Below are 18,273 nucleotides of genomic sequence, written 5' to 3'. Positions count from 1 at the left end.
CAGTGTTTGTTGGTAATGAGGATCATCCTGTGGCTAAACATGCCTTGGTGCACGGCCAGCACATCTTGGCACAATGTTACACTGTCCGGGTTTTCTGGATACTTCCCACTAACACCAACCTGTCAGAACTCCGGAGATGGGAACGTGCCCTTCAGTATATCCTCTCTTGCCATTACCCACCAGGCCTCAACCTCCACTAATTTCAAGTTCCCGCGACTCATACCTCACCTGTCATTCAACAACATCTTTGCCTCTGTACTTCTGCCTCGACTGACATCTCTGCCCAAACTCTTTGCCTTTACAAATGTCTGCTTGTGTCTGTATGTGTGTGTGTGTGTGTGTGTGTGTGTGTGTGTGTGTGTGCGCGCGCGCGCGAACGCGCGCGCGAGTGTATACCTGTCCTTTTTCCCCCCTAAGGTAAGTCTTTCCACTCCCGGGATTGGAATGACTCCTTACCCTCTCCCTTAGAACCCACATCCTTTCGTCTTTCCCTCTCCTTCCCTCTTTCCTGATGAAGCAACCGTGGGTTGCGAAAGCTTGAATTTTGTGTGTCTATCAACATACCAACGCTTTCCTTTGGTAAGTTACAGCATCTTTGTTTTTTTATATATATATATCTAAATAATGTAGAACACCAAACCATAGCTTCTGCTAGCCACAGTCTAAATAAGCATGAATTAATATATTTAAAAAGAAAGATGATGAGACTTACCAAACAAAAGCGCTGGCAGGTCGATAGACACACAAACAAACACAAACATACACACAAAATCTAGCTTTCGCAACCAACGGTTGCCTCGTCAGGAAAGAGGGAAGGAGAAGGAAAGACAAAAGGATGTGGGTTTTAAGGGAGAGGGTAAGGAGTCATTCCAATCCCGGGAGCGGAAAGACTTGTGTCTTGTATGTGTGGATGGATATGTGTGTGTGTGCGAGTGTATACCTGTCCTTTTTTCCCCCTAAGGTAAGTCTTTCCGCTCCCGGGATTGGAATGACTCCTTACCCTCTCCCTTAAAACCCACATCCTTTTGTCTTTCCTTCTCCTTCCCTCTTTCCTGACGAGGCAACCGTTGGTTGCGAAAGCTAGATTTTGTGTGTATGTTTGTGTTTGTTTGTGTGTCTATCGACCTGCCAGCGCTTTTGTTTGGTAAGTCTCATCATCTTTCTTTTTAAATATATTTTTCCCACGTGGAATGTTTCCCTCTATTATATATATATATCATTAAACTACAGCTTCTGCTATACCACGATAGATAAAGTTCCATATTTTAACTGTATGGCAAAGTACTCTCCTCTTTGCATTATATAATTTACCAAAATCTCGTTTTGATATCTCCAGTGGTTTACGAGATATGAGAGGTGTTACAAAAATTTCATTCCCGCATGCCGGCAATCGGAAGTGAAGTTCTGCAGATGCTCAATATTTTCGAGACCAGAGGAAGATATCGATCCTAAGCTTCACGAAAGTTTCAAAATCTCACCCGTATTTCATACTCGGCACTGTAATATGCGCCAAACACGAATTCATAGCGACCCCTATTTTTGATTGCAATGTTCTCGAATTTGATACTCGTATGTGAAATACAACAATAGTTATGACCATTATCGAAATGACGGGCACTTCAGTACAAATCTGGCATATAAAGCTATAAGTATTTCAGAAATCAATTATTTTTTACGGAACAGATTCGGTAAAACTGTCTGACAAAGACTTGCAGGCCGGGCTTCTCAAGTTTTTCGGCACCATACCACGCCAACATAGGCCCACTTCGTGTGACGTCATAAGAGTGTGCTGCAGCCTCTTCTCTAGGTGGTGTCGATCGTATCCCCGTGGAACACGAGATGCAAGACCTGTCCAATCCATCCACCTGGTGCCACGTATTCCAGTCCCGTCACAGGCTTATCCTACCCCGTCTGAGGCTGGGCCACCTGTGAAAGATGCCTCGTTATATACCGTTTCAGCTGCAACCATGCCAAGTATTTTACATCGGTATGACAACCGACCAACTGTCAACTAGAATGAATGACCACTGCCAAACCGTTGCCAAAAACAAGGTGGCACAACAAGCAGCAGAGCATAACACAACCTGTGCTATCTGAATCTTCTCCACCACCAGATGGGAGCTATCCCTACAGAACATCCTTCACTACAGTAACCTTTCTAACCTAACCTGAGATAACTCACTGACCCACCCAATAGTTTGTGTGTGTGTGTGTGTGTGTGTGTGTGTGTGTGTGTGTGTGTGTGTGTGACTGCATGTTCTTTCTACAGTTAGAAAAATGAAGAGCATTCTGAAGTCTAACAAAACTCCGTACCTTTCGTTTGTAAGCCTATCGATGACACGGCACTTCTGCCTTTTGGCGACTCGTCTGTGCCTAAATAATTCGTAATTTGCAACCGGAAGTTCCTGTACATTATTATAAATAAAAATAAATTGTCAAAAAAAGATAGCATAAGACAATCGTCTAAATGGTCATCACGTTTCTAAATATTTGTCGGAGATATTGTACTATAATCTTCAAATGCATTCATTCCATATCCTACCTGTGGATCGCAGTTACGATCTGTTGCACGGGCAAACAAACTTAACTGAGCTGAACTGATGAGAGTACCTACTTGGCATCTGCTACTGGAAGTGAAGAACTGGCAACAGAGAGCCGTGAAAACTCTGCAGCCACCCCGAGCATCCCTGTGTAGTTGGAGGGGGACTCTGCAGGCACGGGCGAGTAGTAGGCACCGGCCGGCTCACCACCACCACTGCTACCCGGTGAGTAGAAGGCACCGCTGCTGCTGCCACCCGGCGAGTAGAAGGCACCCCCGCCGTTGCTGCCGCTGCCGTAGTAGAAGGTCCCGGCCCCGTTCCCGGCCTCACCACCCGAGCAGTAGGTGCGCGACGTGTCAAAAGGGTCGGGAGATTCTGGCCTTTCGTTACGGGCGTCGAGGCCAGGGCAGTTGGCGTACATAGGTGAACCACCTGAAATAGCACGCCACACTTATTCTATAATGTGCTTGTATAAACTGAGAACGGCACGACTGCGGAAGTCGCGTGTACCGAGTGGGGAGAACTGAGGGAATGTACGTACAGAAACAAATACACGAGTAAAGAATACTGTGAGTGCTCGTGATACTGTCCTTCCAGTGCCTAATGCTTTTATCGATATGAGAGTTCCCTACGGGGTGGGGTTCTTTGTACAAAAAAGTTTCGATATAAAATTACTGTCTCAGAACACTTTCACAGTACTCAGTTAGACACGTCAAATAGTACTGGCATAAATTGAAAGTGTTATCTGTATATAAAGATTGTGTGTACAGAAATCTGTCAGTTTCACATTATATCAAACTTGTTGTAATGCAATTACAGCATTCTGTTTGAGGATAATTAGCACTCACCAACAAAAAGCAATTTCTGAATGTTTCCTGCAATTCGTGAGTCAATTCTTACTCATTTTGGATAAAGAAAAGTGAATACGACAATGAAAAATTTCCTTAGCTCTAGTTCTGTGTTACACACTAGGTGAAAGTATTTCATATTAACGGATTAAGAGAAAATTTTAATTAAATATGCTAACAACATTGAAAGTGTATTTGAATTTTTTTAAATGGTAGTTACATTTTAAGAGATCTAAATTGCTGGAAGAATATCTTGCAGATAGTTGGAGTGAAATCTTTTAGCTTGCCTCTTGTAACAGAGTTCTGGAGCAACTCTACGCAAAGACCAATAGAAATCCACACGCATTGCTTCATTACAATGGCCCTGATATCTTTGTTTCATAACAGAAATGTCCTGATGGAATCTTTTGCCATGTTCATCACTGACAGCTCCACAACTAGAAGGGAAAAAGTCTAGTTGGGAGTGGAGAAAACGGATTTTAAGGGACATGTTGAACCTAAGGTTATGGTACTTTTCCAGGATCACTGTCACCACCTGAGTGTAGGTGGTGTTTTTGCAGGAGCAGTTCCACCAACTGAGTGTAGTTATCAGGTCTTTTGCTGCCTAAAAATCCATAAACCACTCTCTTGAAGGCTTCCCAAGTGTCCTTTTCTTTCCCCTCCAAAACTTGGTCACATGCGAGATCCTTTACAAGTTCTCGAATTTATGGCTTGATAAAATTACCTTGTGTCACCTTTGCATCACTTGATTTCGGAAATTTCTATCTTAGGTACTTGAAGGTGTGTCCTTCTCTTTCATACCTTTGACAAAATTTTTCATCAAACCCAGCCTGATAAGAACATCTTTTGGGTCCACGAGAGGCTTGGCAACGACATTTTTCTCATTTGAGTTCAGATTTCTTGCAGGCCAATCTGCTTTAATATAATGCGATTTCATATCCCTGCTGTCCCAAAGAAACAGCAATGTTTTGTGTACCCAATTGCATTCCTAAAAGTATGGCTATGACTTTTAGATCACCACAGATTTTCCATTTGCATTCATGACATTTGATTGAGTCCAAGAGGGCTGTCATATTTGCATGTCTCCTTCTTGTGAACTGCATGACAACCAGGAATAGAAGAAAGATGGTTGTCATTGTGAAGTAACTCAGCTTCCAACCTGATCTTGGAAGAGTCTTTGAATAGTCTCCGTTCAGTTGGATCATTGTTAAAATTTAAAGATTTCACCCGGCCATTAATGTCGCAGGAAACAACAAGATTGTTTTTCTTCTTCAAAAAGGGAGTCAGTGACACTTTTGGTACTGTAACATTGTGACATCACATTCGAGAGGATTCCATTGCTGTAACAATTTGTCCATTATATTTGGACTGTTGAGCTCCGTGGCTGTGGATAATGATATTTTATTGTAAAAATACAGCAACCAGCCACTTTTTAATGCGTTTTATTTACGCCAATATGCATTTCGGGTTTGCACCCATCTTCAGCTGAAGATCCATGTAATTTGCCAGCTGAAGATGGGTGCAAACCCGAAATGCATATTGGCGTAAATAAAACGCATTAAAAAGTGGCTGGTTGCTGTATTTTTACAATAAAATATCCATTGCTGTAGTCGAGACCCAAGAATTTCTGCCTTCTCCTTTGACAGGTTAAGGTCTATAATGCGATCACTCAATTCCACTAGACTCAGTCTTTGTGGTTTATCATCTTTCCCCTCAAAATCATGGCCACAGATGTGGAAGGTTTGTTTGGTTTTTTGTTCCACTCTCTCTTCATTTTCTACTTGAAACACACAATTTTCAGTGAAGTGGAAACTAGTAAACTACCTGAATGTGGACTGGATCAATTGGCAGATCCAAGATTCAGGTAATGAACTGTTCTTCTTTTCTTTATAGACAATCCTGCCTCTATAGGTGGAGGCAAGCAGAAATAGCAGTCATCTGTATGGTCTGTTGGCTCCCACCAAACCATAGGCACACCAAAAGCGATAGATTATTTCTTATTTTTCAACCGTTCTCGCAGTCTAACTGAAATTGCATTGCAACATATATGTGGTGCCCAAGACTTATCCTGGTACCCTACTTTCACACAGAAATAATGCTGATAGACAGTCTTCACAAGAGGCGTCAGATTGCATTTCTGTGAGGAAAATGTCATTTCACCACAAATGTAATAAAAATTATTCACCTTATTTACACATTTTTGGAGCTGTTTTATGAATTTTACTTTACAAAAGCACTATCAAACCAGAAATTCTGCTTTAATTACAGCAGAAACTCCCATCAGTCACTTGACGATTATGAACTCAAATGTTTGATAGGATTCCTTTAGCTGATTTCGTTGTGGTCATTTTCAGTTAAAATAGAGGAAGAGGACATGTCTCGCGTCATGTTTGTAGTGAGATCTGTATGTATGGCTATGGTTGCAGCAGTACACAGCTAGTGACATATCATCGAGACTGAACATTCTCTCATTATTTTAGTACAGGCTCAGGCAGAAATTAATTGTTACTTATTTTATGTGTAATTTAACATATTTCAACCCATTTCATGTATGTTTTGGTCATCATCAGGCATTTACTCATACTGAACATTGTTACTTAAAGCTAAATTGTCTTAATGTAGAACTGTTTTGTTCATTGTTAGCTGCTAGGATGGCTGTTGGAGTACTTGAGAGGGAAGCGGTGCCAGTGAGTGGCCAGAAATTGATCGGCAATGGTGCCTTCTGTTAACGTGCAGCTGTATCTCATCGTTTGTTGTGTTGAGTGGTACTTAAGTAGATAAATTAGTGAAATCAAAGTGAAGTAAAAATTAGAATATCAATGAAAAACTTGGTTTAGTTTACAGAGTTACATACTGGCAAACAGCGGGCAAAACAGCAGAACAGAAGAGACAATGGCCGTGAAATCAGCAAGTTCCACATAAGCGGGCGCTGTCGATTCAGCCAACAGGCCATCGCCCGACCGGCTCACGTGTTTCTCAGTTGTTGCATGTGAGCAAAGGCCCTCGCCTACATTCCAAGAGCCAATGACCGTCGTTAAGAAGATTCTTCGAGAAGCTTTTCAACATGACAGAAGAGGCAATGACCGGCTCACATGTTTCTCAGTCTTCACATGTGATCAAAGGCCCTCGCCTACATTATAAGAGCCAATGACCGACGTTAAGAAGATTCTTCGAGAAGCTTTTCAACGTGACAGAAGAGGCAATGACCGTGAAGTCGTTCACCTCCAGTAAACTGAAGTGAATAAATACGCGAGACGCAGTGGGCCCGACGGACGGAGACGAGAGAAGAAGAAGGAAGAAGAGAAGAGTAGCAGTTGTTTTCAGTCAGTTTTGGTGCTGAAGACCGTCTTGCAAGAAGAGACTACATCATGCACTGACGCACCAAGTCCACCGCTGTAATGGAATAGCAAGCAGCAGCCTCGGCGCCAGAAGACAGAAGTTAAAAGGTATTTGAAGTCTGATTTTTAAGTACCCGAGTGACTCGTAAGGACGGGAAGGAGACGGCCTCACATCAGCAGTCACCTGTGAGCTGGGATGAAGGTCTGACAGCTGAAGACTGGCAAGCGGGAGTCCGTTGTTCGAGTCCGGGACACTGGCCTTCCCCTGCCGCGCCGCTCCGCTGGCCGATGCACAACACACGCGGCCGCTTAGAGAAGAGAAACACTGGGACGCCACATCCAAGGTATCACCATCCGATGCACGACTTCGCTCGCAATAATTAAACGGGCCACCTCGCGCTGCACGTCTCCAGTCAGCTGAGCGAGACGGCGACACGAGATACACACCGCTACGCGTAATCAGACGACGACGCCACCGCCGCTGCCGCAGAAGAAGGCTACGCAAACGACACAGCTGCCGCTCTCCGAGCCAGTACAATCCAGTAAGAAAACCGTTGTACGAAACTTGCAATAAAAGTTATCTTATGTAAAAATGCTGTTTCATTCTACCTCATACCCGAGCCAAGGAAGAACCCACCTTGCCCACATGTTGTTAAGAGAGAAAAATTGATTAATTTAAGATTTTCACCCTGACAGAATGCTTTAGAATGCTCATCCTGACAATTGACAGCGTCAAAAGAGAAAACCCAGTTACATTTAGTGACAGAAGTGTTACATTTAGTATCACAAATGTTACAGTTGCAATTGAAATTATGGCCTGTGCGGGTGGCAGATGTTTCTTCTGATGTTGTGGTGCGATATCATGTGGTACACTTTTTATAAGCCAGTTGTTCACTTACATTTTTGGCAACCCACACTTTGTCTGCATCCACGGCATACTGGATGAGTGGTCTATGACATTACATCATGGAACTGCTTAATCCGACTGATTTGGATATAATTATTCCACACAGTTGCGGTCCCTAAGCCTGCAAGAATGAATTAAGAGAAAAAGGTGGTTTTCTGTACAGTAAATTACACAAGACTTCGTAATTTACTCATAAAATGGCCACCTTGTAGGCTAGGCAAAAACATTAATTTTCCAACACTCTGTTGCTTATAATGTACGATTTATTTAGGTATCAAAATTCCAAGCAAATATCTACTGGGATATGGAAATTCAGCTCCAGTCCTGAAAGTCTATCGACTATGACTGGGTTGCCAAAAACTTTTCAGACGGAATTTTATACATAACTGTTTTTCAGACAATGCGTGTAATGAGATGTTAATGGCAGGCATCCTTTCGTTTGTCATTGTCTTGTGATACAACTAAAACATGTCATATACTTGTGACTCAAAGTGAAATGTCTATTGAGTCAAATAACCTATGGGCAGTATATTTCATAACAGTGGAAGCAATACTGCAGCAAACTGATTACTTAACAAACTGTAACATATAGAACCTGTGTAATGACTGTCATTTCAGTTGCGTAGCAGACAGTAATTTGCCTAAGCAGTTATCTGCTGAATTTATGTATTTACCGTAAGAATTAATTATATGTCTACTTAGTACTAATGAGAAAGGTGCTGTTGTGACAGTGCCACGACATTTAACAGTGCTGCCACGACAGTACGCGCAAACGGCGATAGAGGCGCTCCGCAACTCGGCTGAGCGCGGGAGCTGCACCTAGCTACAAACGGCGCCGGCCGCATGTCACGGCACGGCAGTCAAATGAGAGATACTGAGTTGTTATCATGTAACCAGCTATTGTTTCTAAGTTTGAATATCCACGCAATTATTGGTGATTAAAGGTTATAACACTTTTTGGCGACGAGGATGGAATTTTTTTTTTCACTGCGTTGTGGATTTGTGTGTTCGTGACGGGGCAGACATGGAACAGCTTATGCAAGCGCTCATTGAACAACAAACACAGCTGACGCCTGCTATTCAGGCACAACAAACTGACGGCTGCTATTCAGGTGTTGTTGACGTCGCTTACTCAATGTCTGTCTTCCTCTTCTCCGCCTCCATTCCCTCCTTACGACGAGGCCGCTGAAGACTGGGAGGATTATGAGAAGTGTTTGTGGCAACACTTCTTGGCTTTCGGCGTTGTCGACACTCCTATGTGTAAGTCGTTATTTCTATCTTGGATTTCCCCAAGGATCTATCAGCTGCTATCTCAGTTAACCCCTCTGCGGGAACCTGCCTCCCTGTCTTTCCAAAAGATGTGTGACTTATTGTCTAACTATTACCGCAAAAACACCCATGTCATTGCCGCCCGCGTGGCGTTCTACCAGTGTCGTAAACAGCCCCATCAATCTTACCGGGCTTGGGCAGCGGAACTACACGGTCTGAGTAGGAAATGTTAGTTTGCCACGGACACTCATCATGAGTCTTATGCTGATTCAATGGTTAGGGATGCTATTCTACAGCTTGCTCCTGATAAAGAAGTTCAGCAACGTGCCCTACAACTGCCAAACCCATCGTTGTCGGAAGTTCTAAGCATCGCTCAATCCTTTGAAGTGTCTCACGCTGCTGGCGCGCAAATAGACGCATGGTGTGATGTAAGCACTGTACAGTCAACTTTCGACATGGACAATTTGCCTGTTTCACAGGAGAACGAAGATGTGGCGGCAGTTCACTCGCATCAACAACGTCGTGTTGGGCCGCCACGCTCGCAGCAAAAACAGCAACCACAGAAGCAGGTTCGTTCCGCACTTCCTTCTTGTCCACGTTGTTTCATACAGCATGACAGGGCCGCATGTCCAAAACATTGGGCCACGTGTAATTCATGTAGGAAAAAAGGCCACATTACTTCTGTGTGTCAGTCCCCTAAAGTTCCTGTCGATGAGGACGAGTCATCGGACATGGATGTTAACTGTGTGCTTTCTCCAACAAATAAGTTATTTGTTACTGTTCGTGTTCTGGATGAAGATATTCGCATGCAAGTGGACGCTGGCTCTGAAGTAACTCTCATTAATTCTCACACGTATTTGGAGTCGGGTTCCCCTCCCTTGTCTCCAGTTATGCGAAATCTGAGAACTTATAATAAACAGAAAATTCCTATCATTGGTCAGATTGATGCTTCCATTGTGTACAAGTCTGTTGTTAGGCGCCTCACGTTTTATGTGGTGGATCATGCGGGCACTGAAAACCTGGTCGGTTATGATGCTTTCCACTTGTTCGGGATCTCCATTGATGATGATGTGCACCTCATATCTGAGGATATTCCATATCAACAGCTGGATGGATTGTGTTCTGAATTTACGTCCGTGTTCTCTGCTGGTCTGGGTCGTGACAAGGATTTTGAAGCCCACATTACTCTTAAACTTACAGCTCGCCCTAAGTTTTTCTGGGCACGCCCTATTCCGGTGGCGTTGCGTGCATCTGTCAAGGCTGAGATCGACAGGTTAACAGCTTCAGGGATTCTCCTTTCTGTTACCTCCAGCGAATGAGCATCGCCAATCGTGGTGGTTTCTAAACCAAACGGGAGTCTGCAATTGTGTGGTGATTTTAAAGCCACCGTCAACACTCAGAGGCTCATTGACACTTATCCTCTTCCCTGTCCTGAGGAGTTATTTACCAAGCTCGCTGGGGGCCAGTTCTTTTCCAAACTTCACTTATCGGAGGCGTACCATCAGTTGCCGTTGGATGGCTTCTTCCAAGGAATTTCTCGTCATCAACATTCCTTGTGGGTTGTATCAGTACCAGCAGTTACTCTTTGGCGTCGCTAGCGCGCCGGCCATTTTTCAGCGGTTTTTGGAACAGCTCACGGCTTCTGTTCCCGCCGGCATAAACTATCTGGATGACATTGTTGTCACGGGGGCCTCCACTGAGGAGCACCTTCGCAATTCGCGCTCACTGTTTCGGGTTTTGCATTCGGCTGGGTTGAAGTGCAATCTGGACAAGTCACAGATCTTCCAACCCTCCATTGTGTATCTTGGTTTCCACTTGTCCTGTGAGGGTATACATCCTCTACGTCAGCACGTTGCGGCCATTAACGCTCTACCCCGGCCGTCTACGGTCAAAGAACTTCAGGCGTTTCTAGGCAAGATTGCTTATTATCACAAATTCATTCCAACCGCGGCAGTAGCTCATCCTCTGCATCAGCTGTTACGCAAGAACGTCCCTTTCTGTTGGTCCGACGAGTGTGAGCAGGCTTTTGTCCGCTTGAAGGCTCATTAGCAGTCGGCACCTTGTCTTGCCACATTCCGTCCAGGTCAGCACTTGGTTCTGGCGACTGACGTGTCACAGTATGGTCTAGGGGCTGTTCTCACCCATTGGTATGAGGATGGGTCGGAACGACCCACCGCCTATGCTTCCAAGACCCTCAACGATGCGTAACGGCATTACTCTCAAATCGAAAAGGAGGCGCTCGCTATCACTTATGCTCTAAAAAAGTTCAGCGGTTTTTTGTATGGTTCTAAGTTTCACCTCATCACCGACCACAAGCCGCTGGTCTCTCTGTTCAGCCCATCGGCGTCACTTCCAGATAAGGCAGCTCACCGCCTGCAACGTTGGGCCTTATACTTGTCTCGTTTTCACTATGAGATTCACTACCGCCCCACGGCCCAGCACGCCAACGCTGATGCATTGTCGCGATTGCCGATGGGCCCCGACCCAGTTTTCGATTGTGATGAACTACTCTTGTTTCCACATTGATGAGGAAGAACATTGTGCGGTCGAGGGTTTTCCACTTACAGGTTGGCAGGTCGCGCCGGCTACTGTACGGGACTCGGTCCTGCGTCAGTTGATCGGTTTTGTTCAATGGGGTTGGCCGGACAGGACCAAGGGCCGGGCATCGGATCCCCTTCGCTACTACCATACCTTGCGCCTTCGTCTGTCTGTTCGTGATGATGATGTTCTTCTGGCCATGGATGGCGCATCTCCACAGGTCGTGGTGCCAGCCTCTCTTCGCAAAGATGTTCTCAAACTGTTGCATGAAGGCCACTGGGAGATTTCTCGGACTAAGTCCCTGGCCCACAGGCACGTTTATTGGCCCGGTATTGATTCGGACATCGCCCACATGGTTGCTGCGTGTGGTCAGTGTGCTCAACAACTGGCTGCATCTCGTACAATGCCCTCTCCGTGGCCTGATCCGGCACAGCCATGGGAACGGGTGCACGCTGACTTTGCCGGCCCCTTCCTCGGTACTTATTGGCTACTGTTGATTGACGCCTTCTCGAAGTTTCCGTTTGTTGTTCGATGTCCGTCGCCCACCACTGCGGCGCCGACGCTGGCTTTGTCCAAAATCTTTGCACTAGGAGGTCTTCCATCCACGATCGTCACGGACAATGGCCCTCAGTTCTCTTCGCAGGCCTTCCGTGATTTTTTTACTGGACAAGGGATTCATCATATTACAGCACCGCCCTTCCATCCGTAATCGAATGGGGAGGTCGAGCTCCTTGTCCGCACTTTGAAAAGCCAGATTTTTCCACATATGATGCTCTGCTGCAATTTGAGTTCTTATCGCTTCACGCCTCTGGGTGATCGCAGCCCTGCTGAACTCTTGCAAGGCCGCCAACCGCGCACTCTACTGCACCTGCTTCACCCTGTCAGGCCTTGTGCTGTGTCCCCTAGTGCGGGAAAATACTCGGTGGGCACCGATGTGTGGGCACGAGGGTATGGATCTCGCCCTAAATGGATTCCAGGGGTGGTCAAGGCTCTTCGCGGCCGCCGGCTTTGTGAAATACGTACGGACGACGGCATGGTTGTTCGCCATTACGACCAGATGCGCCCATGAGTGGTGGCCACGCCGGTGCCACTGCCCCTTCCTTTGCCTCCACCAGCCCGAGATCCAGTCCTGTCGCTGCTGCCGATCTACTGTACGTGTTGATGCAGCCGACGTCGCTACCGCTTCCGAGTACGCCGGAACCGGCCTCAGTCACGACGCCGCCTTCTCTGGGACCCATCTTGCTGGAGCACACCCCCAGGTCCACGACACCTAGGGATGCTGCTCCGGAGTTTTCACCCATCATCTCATCCAGGAGGCACATTCCACGCACGAGCTTCCGTCCTGGAAATTTTCGACCATACTCTCGTGTCTCTCTGTGGGATCTTCTCGGGGCCTCACAAGAGGCCATGGATGTCTCCGCTCTATCCATGTCTCCAAGGAAGCGAGTTTTTTTTTTCCCCCAAGAGGGGAAAAGTGTTGTGACAGTGCCACGACATTTAACAGTGCTGCCACGACAGTATGCGCAAACGGTGATAGAGGCGCTCCGCAACTCGGCTGAGTGCGGGTGCGCCACCTAGCTACAAACGGCGCCGGCCGCATGTCATGGCACAGCAGTCGAATGACAGATACTGAGTTGTTATCATGTAACCAGCTATTGTTTCTAAGTTTGAATATCCACGCAATTATTGGTGATTAAAGGTTATGACAGGTGTCTTGCATACTGGACTGAGCAAATTGACGGATATTTCCATTCAAACATTATGGGTTTTTGGTTCCATCCTGTGCTTGTTCTTGATGGAAATGTGAGGTGGTATGGTAGCGAAGGTGTTCATAGTCACACAGCAGTGCATACCTCATGTAGCAGGATCATGCAGGCAGAGCCTCATAAGAGCTGCTGGTCATAGGAAGGGAAGATAATACTATGCTACCTTTATTTAATAGTCAGCGCTATATTAAGTGCACCAACACTAATGTTGTGCAAAGCCAGAGGACAGTGCGATGCTGTATCTTTCTCTGAGCAGCCTTAGTCTGATTACACAGATGTCACTATCATCTATTACCGATGGTTACAATGTAACTGCTACTAATGCTTTGCAAAGAAATGTGAAAAGCACCTTGTGGATGAGAATTTATATTTTCAGTGTGCCTCAGTTCTTGAGTCTGATCTTAATAAATTCCCTACAGTTTCACACTAACACGCCCTTTTGGGCTATCAAGTTATTTGTATGGTAATTATCTAAGTATAACTGCTGCAACACTCAACTGCTTCGACTAATACTCCATTTTGGGATGAATATGACTTTGAAAGCGACAATCCTTTTGACTTACTGAATGCTGTCTGAATGATCTGACAACTGTGGTGTGTCAGGAGTGAATTGCGTAAAGTGTCATGGCAACGGTGAGTCAGTGCTGAATGCACACATGTGCAGATATTTTCACTATAGTAAGGGAGACCTGGAAGTCTGTTCACCATCCTTACATGTCCCCATGCCATAATGAGTAAGGTGACACAAGGTCCACTCACAAATAAAACTCTTGCTGTGATACAAGAGATGTAAACGAAAAAATATTTTTGTGAGAAACGCTATTTATTTGTTAACTACTATCAAGTATCAGATAGATTATATAATGGTAAGGCAGAGATTTAGGAACCAGGTTTTAAATTGTAAGACATTTCCAGGGGCAGATGTGGACTCTGACCACAATCTGTTGGTTATGAACTGTAGATTAAAACTGAAGAAACTGCAAAAAGGTGGAATTTAAGGAGATGGGACCTGGATAAACTGAAAGAACCAGAGGTTGTACAGAGTTTCAGGGAGAGCATAAGGGAAAAATTGACAGCAGTGGGGCAAAGAAGTACAGTAGAAGAAGAATGGGTAGCTCTGAGGGATGAAGTAGTGAAGGCAGCAGAGGATCAAGTAGGTAAAAAGATGAGGGCTAGTAGAAATCCTTGGGTAACAGAAGAAATATAGAATTTAATTGATGTAAGGAGAAAATATAAAAATGCAGTAAATGGAGCAGGCAAAAAGGAATACAAATGTCTCAGAAATGAGATCGGAAGGAAGTGCAAAATAGCTAAGCAGGGATGGCTACAGGACAAATGTAAAGATGTAGAGGCTTATCTCACTAGGGGTAAGATAGATACTGCCTACAGGAAAATTAAAGAGGTCTTTGCACAAAAGAGAACCACTTGCATGAATATCAGGAGCTCAGATGGAAACCCAGTTCTAAGGAAAGAAGGGAAAGCAGAAAGGTGGAAGGAGTATATAGAGGGTCTATATAAGGGCAATGTACTTGAGGACAATATTACGGAAAAGGAAGAGGATGTAGATGAAGATTAATTGGGAGATATGATACTGCGTGAAGAGATTGACACTGCACTGAAAGACCTGAGTCGAAACAAGGCCCCGGGAGTAGACAACATTCCATTAGAAATACTGACGGCCTTGGGAGAGCCAGTGCTGACAAAACTCTACCATCTGGTGAGCAAAATGTATGAGACAGGCGAAATACCCTCAGACTTCAGGAAGAATATAATAATTCCAATCCCAAAGACAGCAGGTATTGATAGATGTGAAAATTACCAAACTATCAGTTTAATAATTATCAACTGCAAAATACTAACGCGAATTCTTTACAGATGAATGGAAAAACTGGTAGAAGACTACCACGGGGAAGATCAGTTTGGATTCTGTAGAAATGTTGGAACATGTGAGGCAATACTGACCCTACAACTTATCTTAGAAGAAAGATTAAGGAAAGGCAAACCTATGTTTCTAGCATTTGTAGACTTAGAGAAAGCTTTTGACAATGTTGACTGGGAAACTATGTTTCAAATTCTAAAGGTGGCAGAGGTAAAATACAGGGAGTGAAAGGCTATTTACAATTTGTACAGAAACCAGATGGCAGTTATACGAGTCGAGGGACATGAAAGGGAAGCAGTGATTGGGAAGGGAGTGAGACAGGGTTGTAGCCTCTCCCTGATGTTATTTAATCTGTATATTGAGCATTCAGTAAAGGAAACAAAACAAAAATTCAGAGTAGGTATGGAGAAGAAATAAAAACTTTGAGGTTCGCCGATCACATTGTAATTCTGTCAGAGATAGCAAAGGACTTTGAAGAGCAGTTGAAGGGAATGGACAGTGTCTTGAAAGGAGGATATAAGATGAACATCAACAAAAGCAAAACGGGGATAACGGAATGTAGTTGAATTAAATCAGGTGATGCTGAGGGTTTAGATTAGGAAATGAGACACTTAAGGTAGTAAAGGAGTTTCGCTATTTGGGGAGCAAAATAACTGATGATGGTCGAAGTAGAGAGGATATAAAATGTAGACTGGCAATGGCAAGGAAAGCATTTCTGCAAAAGAGAAATTTGTTAACATCAACTATAGATTTAAGTGTCAGGAAGTCGTTTCTGAAAGTATTTGTATGGAGTGTAGCCATGTATGGAAATGAAACAAGGATGATAAATAGTTTGGACAAGAAGAGAAGTGAAGCTTTCGAAATGTGGTGCTACAGAAGAATGCTGAAGATTAGATGGGTAGATCACATAACGAATGAGGAGGTATTGAATAGAATTAGGGAGAAGAGGAGTTTGTGGCACAACTTGACAAGAAGATGGGACCGGATGATAGGACATATTCTGAGACATCAAGGGATCACAAATGTAGCATTGGAGGGCAGTGTAGAGGGTAAAAATCGTAGAGGGAGACCAAGAGATGAATACACTAAGCACATTCAGAAGGATGTAGGTTTCAGTAAGTACTGGGAGATGAAGAAGCTTGCACAGGATAGAGTAGCATGGAGAGCTGCATCAAACCAGTCTCAGGACTGAAGACAACAACAACAACACCGAGTGCAGAAATGCTCTTTGGTTCCTTTTTGCGTGTTTTATAAATTTAGATGTCATGTCATCTTACTATGCGAGTAAGCACTCTTCCTGTTGGGGTAATAAGAGTGTTGTCAATCACTTATTAATATTCTGATGCCTAATGACATGATACTGATTCCACATGCTCCATCGGATGTGGGAACATACTTTCACTTTGGGTATGCAAAGAATGTGCAGATAGTTACATCGGCATACTGCGTTCAGAGCCAAGATGATGTCTTCCACTTTATGTCTCACTGTGTGCTGGCATGGCTGTCAGTCAGTCAACATACACACATTGGGCACTTATCACTGCATGCACTTGTTCGAGTCACAACATCCAGAACACACTGTCTTTGCCAAATTTACTGCACAAGTAACACATTCCACACAAATTTAAGCACACAATGTGCAGGGCAAAGGTGGGGAAATATTAGTTTTGTAACTTGTGTGTCGGTTGATGAGGGAGACTGACACAAGCAAGCATTGAGAAAATCGTGATGGCCTACCATATTTACTCGAATCTAAGCCGCACTCGAATCTAAGCCGCACCTGAAAAATGAGGCTCGAAATAAAGGAAAAAAAAATTTCCCGAATCTAAGCCGCACCTGAAATTTGAGACTCAAAATTCAAGGGGAGAGGAAAGTTTTAGGCCGCACCTCCAAATCGAAACAAAGTTTGTCCATTGCAATATGAGACACAATTTAGATCGAATGAATGACGATACAGCTACAGTAGTTTGGTTCGAGTCTAAGCTTAGCAGTTAAGCTTTACCAGGTAGCCATTGCTATGCGTCAGGCGCTCCGTCCGTATTTATACGGGTGCCCTTCCTTTTTCACATGCTTCGTCTGGTTTGAATCGATTGCTTATTTTGCTTTGATCTGATAAGTGCCGTTTTCTTTGTTATAGGTGTTTGCGTCACTCTTAAGCTGAAAATGCATTACTGCACTGTGTCATGCATTGTTTGTCGCATTCTGATAGTGCGTGTTTATGGCCTGTCGCGGCTCGCGGCACGGCTTGCTTTTGTGCGCGCTACCGCCGCGTACAATTAAAAAAAAAGGAGGAATCGTCTCATTAGCGAAACAATGGCAAGAGACTGCTATTTGCTGTTACTTATACTGCTGCTTTCTTTGATAATGATCAACAAGAATCAAATAATAGACTGCGTATGATAGAACATGTTCTGAACGAAAGTTAGGCGAAAATTTTTCTCCATTTGAAAATCTTTGCGGTCGCTTCTTTATTACATCAAATTCTGCACAGAAATTAGAGTCATTTTAGATTTAAAAATCTAGTCACTTGCCGTGCTTCATTTCTGACTGTATCACTATTAGGCATAAGAATAATACGAATATAAACATGACACGATACGTATATTCTTCCACGTTTGCTGTTGTCTCACTCTAGTTTTGTAGTTTATTAGGCAGACAGGATTAAAATGAGATAGCAGCAAACACAAAAGAATACATGGCAAAATGTTTATATTCATATAATTCTTATGGTGAAGAGAATACTGTATATGATTCAAATTTCATCAGGTTCCTATTAGCAACCATCTCTTCTCACAGATAGGAAAAAATTCAGAACGTAGAGTTGGCCATATTGACAAACATCCTAAACAGTCTTGCCAGTCAGATTTTCTTAGTACACTGAAATTGTGCTACATTCGAAGATGAACAATACGGAATTTGTATTTACTTCGTTGGATAATGTATGAAAATGCAGTGGTCGACACTCGCGGTGGAGAAAAAAAAGCTCGTCTCCCACTCTTTTTAAATTTATTTACTGACGCTGAGATTTTGGCGTCAGTATTTATCTTTGTGCCCACAAAGCATGCCTGCGTAGCGCTACATATATTCGACGGCAGAAGTTAGTTGTGGCGGCACGCACCGACATTTTTCATAACTTCTGCTTGCTTTGCACTCGATTCTAAGCCGCAGGCGGTTTTTTGGATTACGAA

The 18,273-nt window shown here is 44.1% G+C and overlaps 1 protein-coding gene across 3 annotated transcripts in view; it reads right to left on the bottom strand.

Annotated features, from left to right (window-relative positions):
• Nucleotides 1–18,273, bottom strand: part of LOC126176021 (activated Cdc42 kinase Ack) — a 497,712-nt gene that overhangs the window by 143,048 nt on the left and 336,391 nt on the right. For all 3 annotated transcript variants that reach the window (XM_049923148.1, XM_049923146.1, XM_049923147.1), the window contains exon 12: nt 2,615–2,972. In XM_049923148.1, coding sequence (XP_049779105.1) covers nt 2,615–2,972 — 358 coding nt within the window. The remainder of the gene's footprint in view (nt 1–2,614; nt 2,973–18,273) is intronic.

Source organism: Schistocerca cancellata, chromosome 3, assembly GCF_023864275.1.
Source record: "Schistocerca cancellata isolate TAMUIC-IGC-003103 chromosome 3, iqSchCanc2.1, whole genome shotgun sequence".
Lineage (NCBI taxonomy): Eukaryota > Metazoa > Arthropoda > Insecta > Orthoptera > Acrididae > Schistocerca > Schistocerca cancellata.
Note: the sequence above shows the minus strand (reverse complement) of the source record. Positions and strands in the feature narration are given on the sequence as shown.